We start from the raw sequence: 13868 nt of genomic DNA, 5'->3' as shown, positions 1-13868 counted from the left end.
GGGGTGGAGCCAGGGCATAAATATGATTTATAAGATCCCCAGGTGTTACTAATAGGCAGCCAGGGTTAAAACTACTGTCATATTGGGCCGGCCCTGTGGCTTAGTGGTTGGGTGCACGCGCTCTGCTGCTGGCGGCCCGGGTTCGGATCCTGGGCGCGCACCCACGCACCGCTTGTCTGGCCATGCTGAGGCCGCGTCCCACATACAGCAACTAGAAGGATGTGCAACTGTGACGTACAACTATCTACTGGGGCTTTGGGGGAAAAATAAATAAATAAATAAAAATTATAAAACTACTGTCATACTGTAAGACAGTAGGTAAGATACTGTTTGCCAGGGCAGGATAGGTAAGTAGGGGATGAGCGGGGAAGGGCAGAGAAAGCAGATAAAATTAACCTAAAAGAAATGATTAGAGAATTAGTTTGAAAGTAATTCTGACAATAATACAATGAGATTTGCAAGAGGAAAAACATCAATTCCGACTGAACAGAACAAACTTACTAGAAGATGTTAAGGCTTGCAACAAACACAATTTCATGTTTTCAATGCATGTTTTTGCGTGTGCGCCTACCATGTGGTAGGTTCTTGATACTGACAAAGATGAACATAACCAAGTGCCTACTCTTTAAGTCAACTTGTAGAGTAGAGTAGTTAGTGAATAGGCAATTATGATATGATATGAGAATCTAAATCAGACTGAGGGATGAGAAGGGCTGGGAGAACCTCCTCCTAGTATGGGTAAGAGGATGAAGGACATAGCTAGAAGAATTTAGGGATGAACTGAAGGCCATTCCCAGGGATGGCGAGTATGTAAAGATAAGGAGGCATGAAAAAGCAAGTAGATATGGTCTGACTGGCCGTGGGTTGATGTGGAAAAGTGGAGATTAGGCTGAAAAGCTAGGCAAGAGTAAATCACGAGGGCCTTTCTTCACTAAAGAGGGAAATTCATATTTTTTTAATCAAAGTTTTTAGAATGCTCTATAAGCAGGAGTTGTTACCAGGGCCTGAAGAAAGAATTCAGGGAGTATACCAACTTGGATGGAAAAAAAATTAATTCTCTGATATTTAGCATTTCCTTCATATACATATAGGAAACCCTCCACCGTAGTATAAGTGTGATTTTGTTACCAAAAGAAATAGCACATCTTTTTTCATTTTACTTTAAGAGTTGTTACAGGTGTCTATAAAATACTGCCAACACTTATCACACTTTTAAAATTATGGTGGTTACCAGACCCACTGTTGGGTCTTGTTATTGAATGAAGCATTCTCCTAGGAGTAATATAACAATAAAAAAATTTCTTTGTGCCCTTTCCCCATACCTCGCCCTATGCATCTCTTCCATCTGGCTGTTGCTGAGTTATATCCTTCTAGAATAAACCAGTGATCTAGTAAGTAAAATGTTTCTCTGGGTTCTGTGAGCCACTCTAGAAAATTAACTGAACCCAAGGAGGGGGTCACAGGAACCTCTGATTTATAGCCAGTCAGTCCGAAGTACAGGTAACAACCTAGACTTTTGACTGAGGTCTGAACTGAAGTCCAAAGAAGGGGGTCGTTGGAACCTTCAATCTGTAGCCAGTCAGGCAGAAGCACAGGTGACAACCTGGGCTTGCGAGTGGCATCTGAAGTGGGGGAGGAGTCTTATAGGACTGAACCCTTAAACTGTGGAATCTGATGCTAATCTCCAGGTAGATAGTATCAGAGTTGAGTTGAATTCTCAAACACCAACAGGGTGCAATTGCTTGGTGCTGGGGGGGAAACCTGCCCCCACTCCTGGAATTGGTACCAGAATCATTTTAATATTACATCCGGGGCCGGCCTGGTGGCGTAGCGGTTAAGTGCGTGCTCCGCTGCGGCAGCCCGGGGATTGCAGGTTTGGATCCCGGGCACGCACCGACACACCGCTTGTCAAGCCATGCTGTAGCGGCATCCCATATAAAGTAGAGGAAGATGGGTATGGATGTTAGCCCAGGGCCAATCTTCCTTAGCAAAAAAAGAGAAGGATTGGCATCGGATGTTAACTTAGGGCTGATCTTCCTCACATACACACAAAAAAATTACATCCATAAGCTATGAAAACTAGTCAGAAAGCAAAAATAGATCTTGGATATTAAAATCATACTTGCCAAAAGAAAAAAAGTAAATTGAACAACTCTCTCCTGTGCTGGTACTGAATAACAAAATAGATAGGGCTGAAGATCAATTTCGAGTTTTAGAAGACAAAGTTCAAAAAATGTCCCAGAATTTAAAGCTAAGAGACAACGAGATCAAAAGTATGAGAAAAAAGTAAAGAAATACAATGATATAGCAAAAGATCCAAAATTCATCTAACAGAAGTTCCACAAGGAGAGGAAAGAGAGGATGAGGGAACATTTCCCACAACTGGAAAACTTAAATCTTCAGACTGAAAGGACTCATTCACTGCAAAATCAAAATAATGAAAGGTAACATAGCAGATAACATCTTGGTAAATTATCTGAACTCTAAAGACAAAGCAGCCTTGCAAAAGTTTCCGGGGGGCGGAGGGGGCAGGTTATATATAAAGAACTGAGCTTCTGTGTCTTGTAAGTAAATCTGAAGATCTCTTTCATAGAAGCTACACATTGTGACTACTTAATCAATGGTAATAACCAGAGATTTATAGAGAGAAATTGCAAATCTCATATATTTCCTGATAATAGATAATAGATTGCAAGAAACACATGAAATCTGGGTACCTATTTAAAGAATCCTGCAAAAAAGTACATATATCCTGAAAATAATATAGATTTCTCAAAATAACTAAGGTTCCTTATTTTGTTAGTCAATTACTGAAATGTATTGTAATGCAGTTATACCTCAGGGGCAACAAGAGTGTGTGGGACTAGACAGACCCTGATTGTCATGCTATTTGAATTCCAGTGTCTGTTTTCCATCATTTCCTCCTATCTTCCCTTGTGTTAAGGCTATCAGTTGTCATTTCTTACAACTCTCACTGTATTTATTTTGTGAATTACCTCCCCTCTACCTTCTCTAACCTGATCATTCTAATCTCTTCTAATCTAGAAAAACAGACAATCATGTCTGTTAAAATTGTGTCTAAAGTAAAAAGGTACTGAGTAAGGGCTTTCCTTTAAGAAGAATAAAGTTTAGGGCATCTGTCAAGATTGCTTAAAGACCCTTATGGTTTAATTTGTGGCCTCTGAAAATATTACAAAGTGCTGGGAGTTAATAAATTCTGAAAAAATAAGGTATTACAGTGTGTTTTCTCCAAGGCCCTTTCTATCACAGATTTTACTGAAGATTTTAGAAAGCCTAGAAAGCCTCTTTCCTTCTTTTGCATGTACTTTCTCCTAATTTTATGATCTAGTTCTACTAAATTTATAAGATTAGCAAATCCTCACCTGTCCTGGAATAGACGTGTCGCCAGCATATAGTTCATGGAGGTCTTGTGTTCGAGGTAGGACCTGAAAGACAAAGAAAGAAATTGGTTATTTCTTAAGCTTAGTTAAAAAGGGAAAATATAGAATAAAACCATGAATCAAGCACAGAAGTGACAGGTTACTTATATACTGTTCTAAAGAAATATACTGTCTTTAAAGTGGCAAAGGAGGAGACAGCTGCTCAAATTAAAATTATAAAACACTAGAGTAGCAGCAAATACAATAAAATGAAAAAAATAAAGGGTTTAATTTAGAAAATAAAAAGAACGAAAAGGCAGGATTTCTTGGATTAATAAAAGGTGATATACTAAATTCAGAAGATAAAACTGTAAGATAAAAACAAAACCACCACCAAAAATCATATATAGCTAGGAAAGAAGTCAAATAAAGCTAGGAACAGAAGATGTATAAAGGGCATGAAAATGTAGACAGAAGATTGTTTAAATCATGTTATTTCTCAAGAGCTTTGAATGGCTCCTTGATGCTTTCTGCAGGAGGCATACACTTTCTCTACCAAGCTTTCCAAAGATGGATGATCTACACCACCAATTCATTCACCCTTTTCCCACACAGTTCCCCAACATGGATCCTGCAGCACAGCCAGACAAGTCTCCTTAGAATCCTCTCACACCCACCTTCCACGGATCCTTTGGCCTCTGTCTGCACACCTTCTCCTCATACCCTCTCTACTTATCCATAATCTATCCTTCAAGAAGCAGCTCAAGTCCACCCTGCTACACGAAGCCTTCCCTGATGTGACTGCCCCAAGTCCACAGAGATGCCCTTGTCTGAACCACCCTGGCCTTTACTGTATGAGGGACCTGTCATAGACCATCTCATAGAGTAAAACTGTTCTTCTCAGAAAGCAGCATGATGCAATGGGAAAAAAGCAGAATCTGGAGTTAGAATACCTGAATCAAGTCCCACCATGTGATCATGGACAAGGCACATTACTTTCCTGAGCCTTACTTTCCTTATCGTTAAAATGGGAAGAACAATATGTATAAAGCACATTACAAAGAACTATACAAATATGAGCTATTTTTATTATATGGATAAATAATTTCTCCATAATCATACTGTCAACTTTCAAATGGCAGAGATCCCATCTAATATTTGTTTTATACTCCAAAACACCAAGCATAGTGCTAGACACTTGCTTAATACTCAATAAATATATATTAATAAAAAGGCATATTTGTTAGTAGATAAACACATCTTCCCCACTCTACATGAAGGCAGCTGAATTAGTACAAAATTCTTGGCCTCTCTCTGCCTCTTTTCTCAGAGGCCCTAGGAGAGGTGGAGTGACTTACCAGATTGGCAATTTAGGAAGAACAAACAGAATGTGCTTCAATGAGCATCTCCCTTCTTTTTCTTGAGAGATAATCTCCTCTTAGGAAGTACATATCCACAGCTGCTCCTATAGTGTCAGGTACTCCTCACACACAGCTCAGTCTAACAAATGGGCATGTATATCTGTCCAATTCTGAAGTTCAACGGAAAGTACATTTGCTCGCAAATAGATATAATCAAGTCTCCCAACCTAGACTTTATCAGTAACGAAGGTAAAATTTTGGCCTCCAACTATCTTAGTCTTTGTCTTATTTCTCCATTGGTCCAGAACCAAATCAGTAAAGAAGGGCATCATTACTGGACTCCTTAATAGACTCCAACATTACCTGTAACTGGTTTCTTAAAAAAAGGCACTCAAATTAAGGTCCTGCCTCTTGAACTACTCAAGATTGGAGGGTTCCAGTTTTGTTATTTAAAACATATGTTTTCTAGGAACTCAAATATTCAAATTCTTCAAAAACATATCAAAAAATATACTTCTATCTAACTTTGAAGAAAACCCAAGTAATATCTTTCTGTTGAATTTCTAGGTCTTTATAAAGTGTACTACATGGATAGAATATTTTGCAAGATAAAAGGAAGATTTCTCTATGAACAGTGGGGTTTTCAAAACAAAAAAAACCCAAACAAACAAAAACTGGTTCTTTCTCCCTCTAATTTTTCATTCGTCTAAGTTCTGGCTCTATACTTAGAACCACTAATATCCCAACTAAATCAAAAGCCAGTCACCAGAGGAAGAAAAATGTATTACCTATAAACAAACACACGGATTCTCAATCTCACTAGTAATCAGAGAAACACAAATCAAGACCAAAATAAAATACCATTTTACACTCACTAGATTGACAAAAAATTAAGAAGTCTGACAGTCCCGCATCTTGAGAAGATATAAATCAACAGGATCTCTTATGCAGCACTGACAGGAGTGTAAATTTACAGTCACTTAGGAAAACAATTTAGCATTATCTTTTTTTTAGCATTATATTTTAAAGTTGAACACTCACATATCCTATGGCCCAGTAATTCCATTCCTAGATATACCCCCAGGAGACACATACAAGAATATTTATAGCACAGCTGTCTTTAACAGCAAAAGACCAGAAAGAAGTCAAATACCAACAACAGGAGAATGGAAAATTTAACAGCAGTATAAACAAACAGAAGAATATAATAAAGCAGGGAAAAATAACGAATTATAGCTACATGTAAAAACATGAATCTTAATAACATAATATTGAATGAAAAAAGCAAGAGTACATATACTATGCCATCATTATTTAGAAAAAGTTCAAAAGCCATTAAAACTAAACAATAGAAGTCTGCTTCTACATATGAGAAAATAACTGCTATAGGACTTGCCCTTCTACCACAAACAGCCAAAAAAGTGTACAAAATATATGAAACAACTATTTTCAGACATTAAACAATTGGCAGTGCAGGACTGGGATCTCTGAAAGGGGGAAATAAATAAAGTGAGCCCTGTGAGGGCTCTACCTTTCTGCCGAAAGGCAATTTCCAGACTATGAAGAGAGGGGGAATTTAAGTAGAGCCCAAGAGTCTCTGAGTTGAGAGGACAGAGATCAAAGGTCTAGGAAGCAGCTACAATTTTCAGAGCAATGTACTGGAGAAGAAGAAGCTATGCATAAGAAGAAATCCAAAAATCATCCCAGGGGACCCTATAAGTCTTTAGGCGAATACAAATCTGCTCAGGCAGAGGGTGGAAGTCCACAAGGCTGGGCAAAGAGCAACTGTCAGGGGAAAGAACATTAAGGAGAAAGCGTAAGCTGAATACTTTCCAGAGTTCACACAGGGCTGCGAATTGATCGAGTTCCCACCAGCCAGAATGGAGAGATCTCACTGAATATGGGGGTCATTTAGCAGACATCCCAAAAAGAGTCTTTAGTAGTAGAACTATCCTAGAACTAAACAAAAAGCTAATCTAAACAAACCATAAAAACACTTTTAAATAAGCCTGAAAAAGATTAAGCTGATCTACAAGTAACTTAAGCATCTGACCAGAAAAATCTTCAACAGGGTTTAAAGAAGGCAATAAAATCCAAACACTCAACAATACAACATTTACATTGTGCAGCATCCAATTAAAAAAAAAATCATGTAAGCCAGCCCTGATGGCCTACTAGTTAAAGTTCAGTGCGCTCCACTTCAGCACCCCAGGTTCAGTTCCTGGATGCGGAACCACACCACTCCCCTGTCAGTAACTATGCTTTGGCGGCTCACATAGGAGAACTAGAATATACAACTATGTACTGGGGCTCCGGGGAGGGGGCAAAAAAAGAAAGAAAAAGACTGGCAACAGGCTACTCTTCTTAGAAAAAAATCACTGTACATGTGAAGAAACAGGAAAAATATAACCCATAAATAAGAGGAAAATAAGTCAATAGAAACAGACATAGAAATGACAGAAATAACAGAATAAGCAAAGATTTTAAAACAGCTACTATAAATACTATAATATATGCCCAAGGATCTAAAGGAAATCATAAAAGTAATGAAAAAGAGAAAAAGAAGATATAGAGAAAAAGATGGGAATTCTAAAGATAAAAAATAAAATATCTGCAATGAACACTTCAGTGGATGGAATTAATAGATATGACACTGCAGACAAAATGATGAATGAATTTAGAAAGAGAGAAATAGAAAACCACCCAAAATGAAGAAAGAAAAAAGTCTAAAAAAAGTGAACAGAGACAGACTTGTAATACAATAACCAATTTAGCACATAACCAGAGTCCCAAAAGGAGAAAGGAAAGGAGGCAAATAGAAAAAATATTTGAATAATGGCCAAAAGTTTTCCAAATTTGATGAAAACTATAAGCCCATGGACCACGAAGCTCAACAAATCCCAAGTAGAAGAAATATGAAGAAAATGACACCAGGAGATATGTCATAATCAACTTGTTGAAAATCAGTCATAAAGAAACAATCTTAAAGTGTAGAGAAAAGAGGAAATAGATGAGCTATGAAGAAAGAAGAGCAAAGAAAGAGAGAAAAAAGAAGAAAACAGTAGAGATATGTCACAGTCACATACATTAGGAAGAAGCAGCAGTGAGTAGCAAATACTCAGAAAGTGGAAAGGATAATTTAGAAGACAGATCCACTTAGGTCTTGGGGGTGGGGATCAAATAGCCACTCCTAGTTCATTGACCCTCGAAACTTTCTTTTTAGTATATTATAGAAATTTTTCATCAAAATAAATGAAAAGTTTATAGTCTAAAAAAAAAAAAAAAGAAACAATCTTAAAAGCAGGCTGAGAAAAAAAGACGGTACACACAGAAGAACAAAGATAATTACTGTATGCTGCTTTTCATCAGCAAAATGCAAGCCAAAGGTAATGGAACAAAATTTTTAAAGTGCTGAGGAAAAAAGTGTCAACCTAGAATTCTATAACCAATGAAAAACATCTCTCAAAAATGAAAAGAAAGACTTTTTCAGAGAAATAACAGTTGAGAGAATTCACTGCACTACAACAAATCCTAAAAGAAGTTTTTCAGATGGAAGAAAATGATACCAGATAAAAACCTAGATCAGCACAAAAGAAGGACAGCATTTGAAATGGTAGCATATGTGTAAATATAAGAGACTTTTCTCATATTTAAAGTTCCTTAAATTAAGCTGTTCAAAGCAAAAATAACAATGTACCGTAGGATTTATAACCTATACTTATACAGAAGTAAAATGTATGAGAACAATAACACAAAGCACAGGAAGGGAAAATAGAAGTCTATTGGTTGTAAAATTCCTAAATTATACATGAAATATTATAATTTTATTTTAAGGTACACTGTGATAAGAAAAAGATGCATATTGTCACCCCCGAGCAACCACAATAAAAAGAAAAAAAAAAAAGGAAAACAAAGAGGCAGGAAACACTAATTAATCCAAAGAAGGCAGGAGAAAATAAAAAGCATACAAAAAACACATCGGACACAAGAAAACAAACAGTAACGTGGCATATTTAACCTCAACCATACCAACATGCTGCACGTTAGGTTCCCAGAACATACGCATCTTATCACTGCAAGTTTGTACCCTTTGACCAACATCTCCCATTTCCCCTACCCCCTGCCCCTGGCAACCACCATTCCACTCTCTGTTTCTATGAGTTCTACTTTTTGTTTTTAATTGCACATATGAGTGAGATCATACAATATTTGTCTTTCTCTGTCTGGCTTATTTCACTTAGCATCATCCCTTCAGCTTCATCTAGGTTGCTACAAATGGCAGGAATTTTTACTTTTATAGAAATCCACTCTAAATATAAAGACACAGACAGATTAAAAGTAATACAATGGAAAAAGATATACCATGCAAACACTAGTCTTAAGAAAGCTGGAGTGGGCATATTATAGCAGATAAGTAGCCTTCTGGACAAGGAACATTATCAGGGATAAAGAGGGACATTCCACAGCAATAAAGAAATCAATTTATCAAGAAGACATAACAAATCTAATGCATACATACCTAATAACAGAGTTCCAAAATCCATAAAAAACAAAATTGACAGAACCAAAAGAAGAAATTGACAAGCTCACAATTATAATAGATTTCAACACCAGACTCTCAATAATTGACAAAATTAGTAAAAACAGAGAAGATCTGAACAAAACTGTCCATCTCCTTGACCCAATGGACATTTATACAATGTTCTACCCAACAACAGCAGAATATACATTCTTTTCAATGTACATGCTACATTTACCAGGTTAAACCATATTCTGGACCATAAAACAAGTTTCAATACATTTTAAAAGATTCAAGTTACACAAAGTATGTTCTCTGAGCACAACAGAAGTAAACTGAAAATCATTAACAGAAAGATCTCTAGAAAAACTCCCAAATATCTGAAAACTAAACAACACACTTCTAAATAACCCATGGGCCAAAGATAAAATTAATAGAGAAATTAAAAAGCATTTTAAATAGAATAGTAACAAAAATATGACAATCAAAATTTGTGGGATGCTGCAAAAAGCAATATTTAGTAGGAAATTTATAGCATTAAACACTTATATAGAAAAGAAGAAAGGTCTCAAATCAATGACCTTAGCTTCTACCTAAAGAAACTAGAAAAAAAAGAAAGAGCAAATGAAGCCTAAAGGAAGTAAAAGAAAGGAAATAATAAATACCAGAGTAGAAGTAAAGAAACTAGAAATAGAAAAAACAATGAAACCAAAAACTGGGTCTTTTAGAAGATCAATAAAATTGATAAACCTCTAGCCAGACCGAACAGGATAAAAAGAAAGAAGAAACAAATTACTGGTATCAGACACGAGAGAGGTAACATCACTACAGATTCTACAGATATTAAAATGACGAGAGAATATTATGAACAATTCTATGCTTATAAACACAACATAGATGAAAACGGACAAATGCCTTAAAAGACACCAACTATCAAAGCTCAATGAAGTAGAAATAGACAACCCGAATAGCCCTGTATCTGTTAAAGAAATTGAAAGTGAACTCCTAGTCCAGATGGCTTCACTGGTGAATTCTACCAAACAATCAAGGAATAAATAATACCAATTCTCCATAAATTCTTCCAGAAAATTGAAGAGGTGCGAATACTTTCCAACTCATTCTATAATGCGAGCATTACTCTCATACTGAAAGCAAAGACATTATAAAAGAAAAATACAGACCAGTACCTCCTATGAACACAGATTTAAAAATTCTAAATAAAATTTCAGCAAGTTAAATTCAACAAGGATAATACATCATGACCAAGCGGGGTTTATTTCAGGAATGCAATGTTGGTTTCACTTTCAAAAATCAATGTTATTCACTATATTAACAAACCAAAAAAGAAAAACCATATGATTATCTCAAGAGGTGCAGAAAAAGCATCAGACAAAATCCAACATCCATTTCTGATAAAAACTCTTAGCAAAGGAGGAATAGAAGGGAACTCCCTCAATCTGATAAAGGGCATCATGAAAAACCTACAGCTAACATCATACTTAACGGTGAATGACTGAATGCTTACCCTAAGATCAAGAACAAAACAGGGATGTCTGCTATCACCAGTCCTATTCAACATTGTGCTGGAGGTTCTTGCCAGTCTAATCAAGCAAGAATAAAGAAATAAAATGCATCCAGATTGAAAAGAAAGAAGTCTTTATTCACAGACAACATCTTCATCTAGGTAAAAAAATCCAACGGAATCTCCAAAAACCTTCTATAACTGATAAGTGAGTTTAGCAAGATTGTAAGACAAAAGATCAATAGGCAAAAATCAATTGTATTTCTATATACTAGGCAATAAATAATCAGAGATTGAAATTAACAAAACAATACCATTTACAAGAGCATCAAAACATATTACATACTTAGGAATAAATCTGACAAAAGATGTAAAAGATCTGTACACTGAACACTGCAAAACATTGCTCAGAGAAATTAAAGAAGATCTAAATACACAGACAGATATGCCTCGTTCATGAGTCAGAAGATTCAATATTGTTAGGATGCCAGTTCTCTTCAAATTGATCTAGTGAGTCAATGCAATCCCTATCAAAACCTCAAGCACGCTTTTTTGCAGAAACTGACAAACTAATTCTAAAATCCAAATGGAAATGCAAATAACCTAGAATAGCCAAAACAACTCAGAAAAAGAACAAAGTTAGAACAAGATTTATTTTGTTTATTTTTATTTTTTGTGAGGAAGATTAGCCCTGAGCAAACATCTGTCACCATTCCTCCTCTTTTTGCTGAGGAAGACTGGCCCTGGGCTAACATCCGTGCCCATTTTCCTCCACTTTATATGGGACGCCACCACAGCATGGCTTGATAAGCAGTGCGTCGCCACACGCCGGGGATCCACACCTGTGAATCCCGGGGCCACCGCAGCGGAGCACGAGCACTTCACCGCTACGCCACAGGGCTGGCCCAAGAACAAGATTTATTATAAAGCTACAGTAATCGAGACAGTGTGGTACTGTATTGGCACAAAGACAAAAAGATCAATGGAAAAATAAATAGACAGTAAAGAATTAGACCCACATTGCAGTGATTTTCCACAAAAGTGAAAAGGCAATTCAATGGAGAGATGGTAGTCTTTTCAACAAATGGTACTAAAATTATTGTATATCCATCTGGAAAAAAAGAAAGAACTTTGACCCGTATCTCGCACCATATGCAAAAAATTAATTCAAAATGGATCAAAGACTTAAATGTAAAACTTAAAAGTATAACATTTCTATAAAAAAACAGAAAAAAACTTGGGATAGGCAAAGATTAAGCACAGTAATTAAAAAATGGACAAATTGGATTTAATCAAAATTAAAAACTTTTCAAAAGACATTGTTTAAAGGATGAAAAGAAAAGTAACATATTAGGAGAAAATCTTTGCAAAGAATACATCTGATAGAGGACTTAGAATATATAAAGAATTCTCAAAACTCAAGTATAAGAAAACCTCATTAAAAAATGGGCAATATATTTGATCATCAAAAATATATAAACAGGAAATAAGCACAAGAAGAGATGCTCAACTTCATTAGTCATTAGAGAAATGCAAATTAAACCATAACGAGATATCACTACACACCTCCTAGAGGAGCTAAAATTAAAATGACCATACCAACTGTTGTGAAGATGGAGGAACTAGAACTCTCACACACTTACGATGGGAATGCAAAATGGTACATCCAGTTTAGAAAACTGTATGGCAGTTTCTTAAAAAGTAAAACATATACAATGATGATTCAGTCATTCCACAACTAGGTATTTACCCAAGAGAAATGAAAGCATATGTCTATACAAAGATTTGTATATAAATGTTCAGGCAGCTTTATCTCTAGTAACCCAAAACTGGAAACAACCCAAATGTCCATCAACAGATAAAAGGATAAACAGGCTGGCCAAAAGGATAAACAGGGGCCAGCCTGGTGGCATAGTGGTTAAGTTCGCGCGCTCCACCTCAGCGGCCCACGGTTCCCAGGCGTGCACCTACGCAACACTCATCCAGCCATGCTGTGGCGGCATCCCGCATGCAAAATAGAGGAGGATGGGGACGGAGGCTAGCTCGGGGCGAATCTTTCTCAGCAAAAAGAGGAAAGACTGGCAATAGATGTTAGCTCAGGACCAATATTCCTCACAAAAAAAACAAAACAAAACAAGAAAAGGATAAATGAATTCTAGGATAAGCCCACAAAAGAGGACTACTCAACAATAAAAAGGAATTAAACCACTGATACATATGAATTAAACCATTACAACACATATGAATTTAAAAAGATTCTGCTGAGTAAAAAAGACCAGACAAATAAGAGAATAACATGTTGAATTCAATTTATATGAAATTCTAGGAAATGCATTTAATGTTTAGTGACAGAAAGCAGATCAGCAGCTGCCTGGGGACAGGAACAGGCAGGGAAGGGAAGGGAGGGGCAGGAGAGACGAATTACAAAGGGGCACAAGGAAACTTTTGGGGTGATGTATATGTTCATTATGTTGATTGTGGTGGTAGTGTCATGGATATATGCATATGTTAAAACTTAAATTGTACACTTTAAATATATGCAACTTATTGTATGTCAATTATAACTCCATAAAGCTGTTAAAAAATAACATTTACAATATCATCGAAACACATGAAATACTAAGTGAAAAATTTAACAAAACATGTTCAAGACCTTTACACTGAAAACTATAAAATATTGTTAAGAGAAATCAAAGAAGAGCTAAATAAACAGAGAGATATATCATGCACACGGATTGCAAAGTTCAATACTGTTAAAATGTCTACTCTCCCAAAATTAATCTATACATTTAGTGCAATGCCAATCAAAAGCCAGCAGGCTTCCGTATAGAAATTGACAAATTCTAAAATTTCTTTGGAAATACAAGGGACACAAAATAGTAAAAATACTTTTGAAGAAGAACAAAGTTGAAAGACTCAAACTATCTAATTTCAAGACTCAGTATAAAGCTACAGTAGTCAGGACAAACACACAAATCAGTGAAACCGAATGAAGTCCAGAAATAGACCCACATATATTTCAATTAATTTTCAATAAAGATGCCAAGGTAACTCAATGAGGTAATTTCAAAAAATGGTGCTGGAAC

At 36.2% G+C, this 13868-nt stretch overlaps 1 protein-coding gene across 16 annotated transcripts in view; it reads right to left on the bottom strand.

The window, feature by feature from the left end:
* TTLL5 (tubulin tyrosine ligase like 5) overlaps positions 1-13868 on the bottom strand; it is a 296525-nt gene that overhangs the window by 202380 nt on the left and 80277 nt on the right. For all 16 annotated transcript variants that reach the window (XR_009223721.1, XM_058567405.1, XM_058567407.1 and 13 more), the window contains one exon: positions 3384-3446. Coding sequence is in view for 15 of the 16 variants with exons in the window: in XM_058567405.1 (XP_058423388.1) it covers positions 3384-3446 (63 nt within the window). In the remaining variant the exon portion in view is untranslated. The remainder of the gene's footprint in view (positions 1-3383; positions 3447-13868) is intronic.

The sequence above is a fragment of the Diceros bicornis genome, chromosome 24 (assembly GCF_020826845.1).
Source record: "Diceros bicornis minor isolate mBicDic1 chromosome 24, mDicBic1.mat.cur, whole genome shotgun sequence".
NCBI classification, from domain to species: domain Eukaryota; kingdom Metazoa; phylum Chordata; class Mammalia; order Perissodactyla; family Rhinocerotidae; genus Diceros; species Diceros bicornis.
Note: the sequence above shows the minus strand (reverse complement) of the source record. Positions and strands in the feature narration are given on the sequence as shown.